Consider the following 10,558-nt stretch of genomic DNA (forward strand, 5'->3'; position numbering starts at 1 on the left):
GGTTTAGTGGTCCAAGGCTTCCTCCTCCCTCATCTTCCCTTTCCCCTGACGAGACTAGTTTAAAGCCCACTGGAGGAGATCTGCCAACGTAGATGAGAACACACGCTTACCGTTAGGGGAAAGGTGGAACCCATCCCACCCGAACATGTCTCTTGTCATGATGTGCAAGTCATTGTCAAGGAAGCCAAAGCCCCCTCAAGGCACCATTCCCAAAGCCGCCAATTGGTCTCTGCGATGCATGTCTCATGCCGTCTTCCACGTCTGCTCACTGGTAGAACAGAAGAGAATACCACCTATGCACCTATCTCCTTCAGCACGCCCCCGAGAGCGTGGTAGTCCGCCATCAGGTGATCAGGGGTTTTCCTGGCCGCATCATTAGTACCCACATGGATTAGGACCATAGGGTAGTAATCAGTGGGCTGGATCACGGCTTGGATCATCTCCATGACGTCATGAATCTTTGCTCCGAGTAGGCAGTGGACTTCGCGTGTCGAGGGGTTCTGGCGACAGATGGGACCCTTTGTACCTCTCAGGATGGAGTTGCCTATGACAATCACTCAACACTTTCTCCTCCGTGACTGCTTAGCTCCTTCGGCCTTTTTGGGGTGTGGAGTTGCCTCCTCTGCCTCCTTCTGCTCCAGTGTCGCCAGGGCCTCGTACCTGTTCTCCAGCCGGACTGGAGGAACTGGTACTGCTGTGTTATGAATAGCCCTTGTTCTGGAGGTGACTGTCTGCCACTCTGCAGTGGGGGGCAGTTCCCGAGGTGCTTCTTCCTTGGGTGTGTGGCCCTGCAGGGAAAGGAAATAGCTGTCAATTTCTTCCTCCACCTCCCTGATTCCCCTCAGTCTGCTAACCTCCTCCTGGAGCTCCCTCACCTGCACCTCCAGGGCCCTAAGGCAAGGGTGGGCTGCTGGTCAGGAGTGCAGCCAGCAGCTTGGAGATCAGCATCCAGCTGGTAAATCTGTAGGGGGAAGGAGGGTGGGGAGAGAAGGGACATGGGGGGAGCAGATTGTGGAGGGGGGGTGAGCTGGGGGATGGTTCCTGCCGCTGCGTGTACCCCTGGGGGAGGCATGCGGGACACGTGCCGCACAGATCTGTGCATGGGGCAACAGTGGGCTTCCTGCTGCGGGCTCAGGGCCAGAGGCTGTGCCGGGCTCTTTCCAGTGGTGCGGGTGGGGGCTGGGCTGGGCTGGGGCAGGGCATGCAGCAGGAGCACGGGGAGGGGGAATACGGTGGGGGGGCTGGAGCCACCCCATAATCTGCCATAACCTCCCCTTTCCCCCCCGTAACTCCCCTTCCAGCACTGCCACTGCCCATCCCACCCCACCACACCCCTGCCTGGCCCAAGCGCAGCCTGGGCCCAGCCTCCCACGCCAGGAAGAGTCTGGCGCAGTCTCCAGCCCCAAGTGCATGGGAGCAGCCCGCCCTTGCCCAATGCACAGATCTGGGGAGCACATGACCCCCATGCTTCCACCGGGGATATGCGCAGCAGCAGGAGCTGTCTTCCCATGCCCCTAGATGAGCTGTGGCTCCATCCTGCACCCAGCCCGGTCCTGGCTGTGCAGTGCTTAGCCCTGCCCCAGCCCTGCTCCCTCCCTCACCGTAGGGGTCTCGATCTGCCCTCCCCCCAACTTACCAGCCGAATGCTGCTCTCCAAGCTGCCGGGCTGCATATTAGCAATCAGATTGGTATCAGCTGATATGACTGGTTAATAATTGGCCATCGGTATCGGCCCAAAAAGTGTTTATCAGTGCACCCCTACATAAGACACTTTTATAGGGAAAATAGGTGCAAAGAACCTCGTGTGTAGTGAACTCAGCCTACTGGTGTGCAACTTGTCTTCAGCGGCAAGTGTAATAAGCAGCAGAATTCTGCAGAATATAGGATAAAAAGGTGAAACAAGTCAGAATCTGGTGTGCAAAACTTCATCCTTATGGTGTCCTGACGATAGTTTTCTAATTCTATCCTGTTGTCAGTATCCTCCCTAGAGATGTACCCTTTAACAGTAAGGTGTCCTTAAACCTTTGAGTGATAATATATTCCATAGTGCTAAATTTCAGGTAATTAATGCTGATTGGGCCTTGTCCATACTTCCTTGTCAGCAGAAGTTCTGGCAGTAGATACTGCTGCCAACAGTAAGCTATGAGAAGGCATACACATCCATGTACTTGTGGTGGCTCCACTCTGAATTTCTGCTGCCAGAATGCAAAGTTCACCATATGAAAGCATCAGATACTGACTGGAGATTGTTGCAGATGGCACAGAAGTGCCTGTGTGCCTGTTTTGGTGGCTGTTGGCTGGCAGCAGAAGTCTTACAATGCTTAACACTAGTGATGCAACTGCTGGCAGAAAATAGGGTTCTACATCTGCAGGGGAGCTTTGAGTGTGGCATCACTGTTTTTTGAGCAGGAAAGATTCAATCTAAGACCCATTTCTACCTGTTTCAATGTTGAAATAGTACACTTTAAAGTATAGCAGTTATTTATCACTGTTTTTCCCCCACCTCTGGCTTGCTGTGAATCTGTGTCCATTTATTTCTGAAGATCTGATGGTGAACAAAGTTGGAGTACTGCAGCTCTCTTCAAGTTAATAGAGCATAACACAAGAAAACAGCAAAAAAAGGAAGAAATGGTACATCATACCTGTGCTCCCTATTTGATGCCAGGTGCTCATTCTTGTCATTAAAACCATGAAAGGCTATTATTTAGAGCTATAAGAGTTTTCTCTAATCCACTCAGAGAAGCAGCCACATTCTTTTGGCATGTTATGACAGGGATATTTATGGTCGTGTTCTCAGTGGGTGATCTTTGGAAATTGAGCTGCTTGCTAAAGGAGATTAGCATGAGTCTAATTTGACCATTTTCAATCCAAGACATAAGACACTTTTAATTCATAAAAGCCTTCGTTCAGTAATGAAAGTTGAAAAGGGGCTGATATTTCCTGTTGATTATGGAATGAGGAAAACTAGGAATCCTTTAGTAATGGTAACTAGGTAGAGATTCTTAAAAATGATAACTTAAATATTTATCCCACACTTAAGTATTAGTAAGAGTATTTTTATTGCACCATATACCAGAACAATCAGAACTGTAAAATGCTTTAAGTCTAAAATTGTTGCATTTTGCACTTCCCTAGGAATTGGTTATTTTTTTACTTTCACATAGCTTATTTTTTTCTTTTTGTCCTTTTCTTTTTACATGCTAAAAATACTTCTCAATCTGCCTGCAATTGTGGGAACAAACTAATCAGACTATATTGTCATTCGGTGCTTAATGCCAAACTTTAGTAGAGATTTTAAATCTGTACTTATTTTAATAAGATGTAGAAATTGCAAGCCAAATAGGAGGTTTGACGGCATCTCATTTTGCAATCATTTAAAGAAACTGTGATCTAGATACCAAGTTAAAAGGTATGATATTGTCTTTTCATGTTCCGTCATGATTTACTTGTGCTGCTTCAGATGAACGCTTGATTTGGAAATGTCAAGAAGGAAAGCAAATGGACTGCTGCAATATATGCACATACACTTAGTACTACTGGTAAAATAACAGACACTTTTTTTCTTTGTTCTCCTAATTCAATTCTTGAATTTCACTATTTAATGAAATGGTACCAAATATATCCTAGTCATCTTCCTACATGTCATCCACAAAACAATTTAATTGGACAGAGGGCATGGGATAGATGTAACAGATATTTGTTTGGATTAGTGTAATTTGTCTTTCGGTTATGCTCCCTCAAGGCAGTAAGAGAAACAGAGGGAAGAGCTCAGATCAGGAACGCTGTTGCAGGCATAGGATGATTTGTGTGGCTGAATAGGAGTGTGTGAGAGGGTTATGAATGTAGAAGCTAGTATCTTGGATCCCCCCCATCCCATGGAAGTGCCTGCTTGGGACGTCTAGTCTTGTTGATCTCTCTGTACCCTCTGAAGCTGGGGCGGGGGGCGCAGCCCAAGTTCCTTCTGACCCCAATACCTTTGTCTTTGGGTCCTTTCCTGGTCTCCTGGGGTCTTCTTTTCCCAGGGAACTGCCATATCATTCACCCCCAAACAAGGGACTTTGCCCTTTCGATAGAAAAGTGCATCCCAAAGTCCCAAGCAATAATGCAGACAATAAAAGCAGATATTGGGGGTAAAGGCAAGAGGACGGTACCCCAAACAAAGGCACTCAATTTAGCTCGTGCAATCCTGCACATGCCCTGCTTCCTTCTCTCTCCCCCACTCCAGGTTAGCTTAGCATAGTGCCTTGAGTGTTCCTTTGTTTCTTACTCTTTTTAGATTCTCCAGCTCCCAGGGTGATTTCCTGTTTTTGCAGACTTCTCTTTCCATTGGTCCATTATGATGCTTATCCCTCAGCTTCCTTGGAGTTTTCTAGTGTTACCTCCTATACTACCTTGTTGACATATCAGCAGATCTGTTCATTTTCTTTATTCCTGAAGATCCATTTTGTCTCTTGCTGCAGCTCTTGGACCTAGCAGGGACTCTTCTTTCCCCATGTACAGGCTAGTTCAGGAAACAGGCATATGACAGTATTACATGAACACATTTAAGTCAGGTACAGATATTATACTTTTACCGGTACAAGTGATCGGAAATCGGTCTATACCTGTAACAGAGCAGATGTTTGGTGCACAAAGCTGTTTTATACCCATAGCAGAACAGGAGTTCAACATGCTGGTTTAAACTGGTTTAAAAATGGCGAAAGCCAGTCTAATATTTGATCTCCCCACCAAAGGGTGAATGTGCGTTCTGTTCACTACTAATCTAAACTACACTGCTTACAGAAAACTGTAACTTAGATTGATTCCTCTTTGGGCTTTTTTGAATGTCTGTATCAAACTTTAAAGCACAAATCTTACAATAAAACCTATAGTTTGTCACAACAAGCTATTTAGACTGGGTGAAGCAAGGGGAAAAATGGAAAAAAAAGAGGAGATGTGGGAGTTGGTTATTGAACTATATGGGTCTTTTGAAGAGTATTAGGAGTTTAAACTTTATATAGTTATTTTCTATTCAGATCAGTTTATTGGATTAAACATATAAGCTAAAGAGTATCTTTTACTCCAAAATTCCTCGCAAATTTAAATGCATTTAAATTTTAGTGTTGTAGCCAGTGGGATATGGAAATAACATTTGCATGCTCTCTATTTTTTCCTTGGGTTGAATATACCTTTTTGGCAACAAGACTAATTTAGTTAATTGCAAAATAAAAAATTATGCATGGTTACATGCAAGTACCAATAAACAGCCCAAGTAAAACTAATTTTCCATGAATACCAATAATTGCTACAATGGCCAACACTTTGCAATTGGACTGTTTTGCACTGGACATGTAAAACCATTAAATTTGTGAGTCTAGAGAAGCAAATGTATTTAAAAAAAAAAGTCCTACCACCTATGATATCAGTGGGTGATTTTGATTCGTAATGAATTAAGTGAATTTTTATAACTATCTTTAACTCTTGAAGTGGGTAGTGCTTAGACAATTGCTCATTATGGCAATATGCCAAATATCACTTTTTTCACTATTAATAATATATGACTTTGAAACACAACAATATTAAAACTTATTCCAAACTGCTCCTGTTGCTGCATAACCTAACAGCATACTTTGTAAATTTGTATTTGGTGTATTTCAGTGCTGAGTCCGTAACCCTGAATGACTGCCTTCAGTTGTCATACCTCCCTTCGAAAAGAAACTACATGTTGCTACTCTATCCCAGAGAAATTTTGATTCTTGACCTGGAAGTGAACCAGACAGTGGGTGTGATAGCAATTGAAAGAACAGGGATACCTTTTCTACAGGTAATTTATCCAAGTGTTTTGTTGCTAAGCTAATTTCATTGAATATTTTTTTTTTTGCAGTAAGATATTTAAGATTGCTTTTTCTTAATTCTATTGATGGTCTTCTAGTGAATTTTTATAAATATCAAGTACATGAATGAAAGTCTCTTTAAAATTCCATTTACTGCATTTGTCTCAAATCTGTGTTGGGATTTTTAATTGTTGAGACCCATCAGAAATTCCAATTTGGGTGTGAAAAGGATATGTCCTGAATGAGCACTAGTTTCTCAGAAATTCCACTGACAATTAATGAAATTAATATCTAAATATTAGGTGTGTCAATTATTTTACTGGGTCTAGGGAAACAAGATGGGTTTTTTTCCCCTGCTGAAGGGGTAAGAATGAGTTGTTTCAACCTAGGATACTTCTTATTGCTGAGTTATAAAGGGGAAGCTGTGTGTTGAGAAGTTGAACCCAGGATCCTGTGACAGTGCCGAGTATTATGTTCTCAGAATTGCCTCCTGTGTTGCCATGAGAATAGATGTTGCTATCAGGGGATAGACTGGGAAGACTGTGCAAGAGATCGTGAGCCTGGACTACTCCATCCACCCATCCCAGTGCCTAAATGCCAGCAGAGATTGTGGTTCATAGGGTTGGAGAAGAGGTACCACTGCCTCTTCCTTTACCCCTTTGGTCCATTTGAGAGAGCCAGTTGATTGTCCTCTGCTTCCTGCTGTACATAAAGTATACTGGCATGCATCAGCCATTCTGCTACAATTACTGCCCTGCTCTCCTTGTTGAATTATGAAAGTGTAGTTTAAACTGGATTTCCAAGATAATGTCAGTATGACCAAGTTACCCCCTCAGGACAAAACTGATGATGTCAGGGATATTTTTTTGCTTTCCTCACAGCTTCCCAGAGGCCTAAATTTGTTAAAAAAGAGTGAGGATAGGAATTTAAAAGCTGTGAGGTTAAGGGGAGTTCATCGCTTCATTTAGCTTGCAGCAAGTTACTATCAGAGCACATGGAATACTGGAAGCTGGCTAGTGAGCCCTGTTAGCCTTCCATTGCATCTGTTTTTCCTGCATGCTGTAATGGAAGCTTTCTAAATCTCACAGTATGATTAAGCTGGTATTATATTAGAAATAATGTAAATAGAATGATTTTGGGGAATTGCACATTTTAGCATCTTGCATAATATTCCAGTTATTTTCACAAACACTCCAGCAAGAGTTTGTCAGTAGTTTCCTTCCATGAACAGTCTCCATGTTAATCTTTTTTTTCCTTTTTAGTTTCTTTTTTATTAGAATTTTATCTGATATTTTATTATTATTAATATTTTATCCAATATTTTATTATTATTAATATTTGATCTGATCAGGATGTCATTTTGAAAACTGATACATTGCAGAAGTATTTATAGAAGAGAAGCTAATCATCCAACACAGCAGTTCCATTTTCAGTTTACATTTGTGGGAGGGCATGGAAAATTAAAAGCTTTGGAATCAGAGCAAACTGCTGTGTTCATCCTAAATCTGAACAAAGGTAGGCAAGAAGGGAATTAGACAGTTAATTTTACTGCATCTCTTCTTTCTGATCGCGCATTACCAGATACCAAATTTTGAATGACATTTTTTTATTTACCAGGTGCTCTCTAATTGTAGGGGCAGGGTGCTTTCTGTTAAGGGAGGAGTAGAAAAAACATATGACTATTCGCTGGCCCACAGGCTGATTGTATTTTGAGTAGAATAGAAAGAAATTTGGTAGGGAAAAAGTTGGCCCCTGATGCAGCAAACATTGTTTAATTTAGCTCTATGAATCCTTCTGCAAATCCACCTAGGTTTGTTGTGCTATGAAAATTATCAGTGTGGAAACAATCCTGCGGAGAAAGGAAATTTCATTTTCTGGTTGTTTAGTTTTTTACACAAAATATGACATGCACTTTTTTTTTAGCATTTACTTTTGCTTGATTAGGTTGTGAAGTCAAGTCTGGGGTCCTATCTAAGTGAATGAGATCATGTGATTAGAGAAAAAGCAGAGTACAAAGCTACAACAGATTTTTGAGCACACCTCTATCTGTGCATGTGGAAGAAGTGCTACTTTAAAACAAATGAAACCACTGAAGTCCTGAGAAACATGCTCTGTAGTCCTGAAACCAGTATCAATAATACCAGTAAATTTAGTATCCCAATTTACTTCGTAAGTCATCAGTGATAAAGTTCTCAGATTGATTGACGTGGACCTTATGAACCATATGGCACTGGCTGACTTAATTTCAGAGGCTGAATGTTATTAGATGTTATCAAATGCCTTCCCAATTAGTCTTCACAGTCTTCAGTACATACTTTTGTTCTAAAATGCAGGAAATATTTGGGATTTGCAGACATCTTCATGAATATCCATCAGTTATTTACATATTTATGCATAAAACCATGTAATCTCCTGAGTTATAAGGAACTGAGATTTTGCTTACACTTATGTATATGTACATGTGTGTGCGTATAATAAAAATATATAACCAAATAATAAAATAAATTGTGTGTGTACATACCATTTATTTTATGATTTAATCCACTCAGGAAAACAAATGTCAAGGGCTGAATAAGTTTTATAGCACAGGGCTGCACTGTGTATGTGCACAAGAGACTGGAATTTCCTTAAAGGGTATTGGTTCTGCCACAGATAATGTGACTAGATATTGACTCAAATAGTCCCTTCGTTTTCTGTTCTTCAGTTACTTTAAAACAATTGAACGTGCAGTTCCATAAGCATACTAATATGAATTGCACAGTACATGATCTGGTGTTAATCCAAATGCTTTTGGCATCTATTTATATAGGTAATTCCCTGCTTTCAACGTGATGGTTTGTTTTGCCTACATGAAAATGGATGTATAACTTTAAGAGTTCGCAGATTGAACAGTATAATTGGCTCTCCAAATGAGGAACCAGGTGAGCTTGTCAACAAATAGGTAAAATGGAGCTTGAGGTTAGTGAGTCCACACTGCTAGCCCTGATTGGATTTCCTGTGTTTTTCAAATACAAAGTCTAAACTTCAGAAACATGTTCACACCTGGTTTTCAGTATATTTTACATGATGTTTGGTCATTATATTTCTTGTCTCTTCCTCTTCTGAGTATTGAATCTTCATTTTATTTCCCAATGTTGATTCTAAATTCTCTTGGTATTCAATATGAGATAAGAGCATGAATATCTTAAAAATCCTTTCAGTGCTGAATAAAGTATCTTAAATTACGAATCAGCTTAACAACTGGATTCATAGAGAAACTCAAATAAATGGCAGAGCAAAACACAAATTTGTCTTTGAAGTATTGTTTACAAATGCATTCACAAAAGTGTTTGGAGGTCATTTGCTCTGAATGGTGGTTAGTACTGGAATGATTTTATTGACTCCAATTTTTACTTCTGAGTTACTAAACATATCTAATTTTTTTAACAGCATGTTACTGAAAGCAAAATGTTTTTGATGACGTTAAATGAGGGATAAGAGATTTAACTGATAGCTATATGCAGACAATTCTGTTAATTTTAATGCCCCGTGTGAAAATAAATGGTGTTTCTCTTTTCAGTCTTTCTGTGGGGGTATAAAATCCGAGAAATTCTGACATTATGTTGGCATCACATTACCTTATTTCAGTTTGATAAACAAGTTGAAGTATTTTAGCCTGGGTGGAAAGTAGGCTATCGCTCCTTCTTGTACCTGTCTTAAGGGAAATTTTACGATGTGACCTTTTCAAGATTTGCACAATTCCAATAAAAGAACCCATTTTACAGATACCTCTGTTTGAACTTCTTACGGTTATCCAGTGTATGTTTTCAAATTGTGAAAAGGTTTTATTTTTAATTTCCTTTTGGTTTTCATCAAAATATTTTGTGTATCCATAGAATCATAAAAAATTAGGGTTGGAAGAGACCTCCAGAGGTCATCTAGTCCAACCCCCTGCTCAAAGCAGGACTATCCCTAATTAGATCATCCCAGGCAAAGCGTTATTTAGCCAGGTCTTGAAAACCTCCCAGGATGGAGCTTCCACCACCTCTCTGGGTAGCCTATTCCAGTGTTTTACTATCTTCCTAGTGAGAGAATTTTTCCTAATATCTAACTTAAACTTCCCTTGCTGCAACTTGAGACGGTTGCTCCTTATTCAGTCATCTGCCACCAGATGAGAACAGTCTAGCTCCATCCTCTTTCTAACCCCACCCCCTCAGGTAGTTGAAGGCTACTGTTAAAGCCAATCTGTTTTCCCTTCTGCAAGCTAAATAAACCCAGTTCCTTCGGCCTTTCCTCGTAAGTCATGTCCCTCAGCCCCCTCACCATTTTTGTTGCCCTCCACTGGACTCTCTCCAATTTGTTTACATCCTTTCTGTAATGGTGGGCCCAAAACTGAACACAGTACTCCAGATGTGGCCTCACCAGTGCTGCGTAGAGGGGAAGAATCACTTCCCTTGACCTGCTGACAACACACTTACCAGTGCAGTCCAGTATGTCATTAGCTTTTTTGGCAACAAAGACACACTGCTGGCTCATATTCATCTTATTTATTGCCCTCTGTAACCCTCAGGTCCTTTTCTGCAGAGCTGCTTCCTAGCCAGTCAGCAACCCAGCCTGTACCGATGCATGGGATTATTCTGTCCTAAGTGCAAGCCTTTCCACTTGTCCTTGTTAAACCTCAAGAGATTTCTTTTGGCCCTATCATCCAGTTTGTCTAGGTCACTCTGAATCCTAGCCCTAACCTCCAGCGTATCTACTACTCCCCC

The 10,558-nt window shown here is 41.3% G+C and overlaps 1 protein-coding gene across 2 annotated transcripts in view; it reads left to right on the top strand.

Annotated features, from left to right (window-relative positions):
• WDR11 (WD repeat domain 11) overlaps nucleotides 1-10,558 on the top strand; it is a 102,779-nt gene that overhangs the window by 39,515 nt on the left and 52,706 nt on the right. For both annotated transcript variants that reach the window (XM_019502922.1, XM_019502923.1), the window contains exons 6-7: nucleotides 5,638-5,803; nucleotides 8,623-8,734. In XM_019502922.1, the coding sequence (XP_019358467.1) occupies nucleotides 5,638-5,803; nucleotides 8,623-8,734 (278 nt within the window). The remainder of the gene's footprint in view (nucleotides 1-5,637; nucleotides 5,804-8,622; nucleotides 8,735-10,558) is intronic.

The sequence above is a fragment of the Gavialis gangeticus genome, unplaced genomic scaffold (genome assembly GCF_001723915.1).
Source record: "Gavialis gangeticus isolate Ggan-Ray unplaced genomic scaffold, GavGan_comp1, whole genome shotgun sequence".
Taxonomy (NCBI): Eukaryota; Metazoa; Chordata; order Crocodylia; family Gavialidae; genus Gavialis; species Gavialis gangeticus.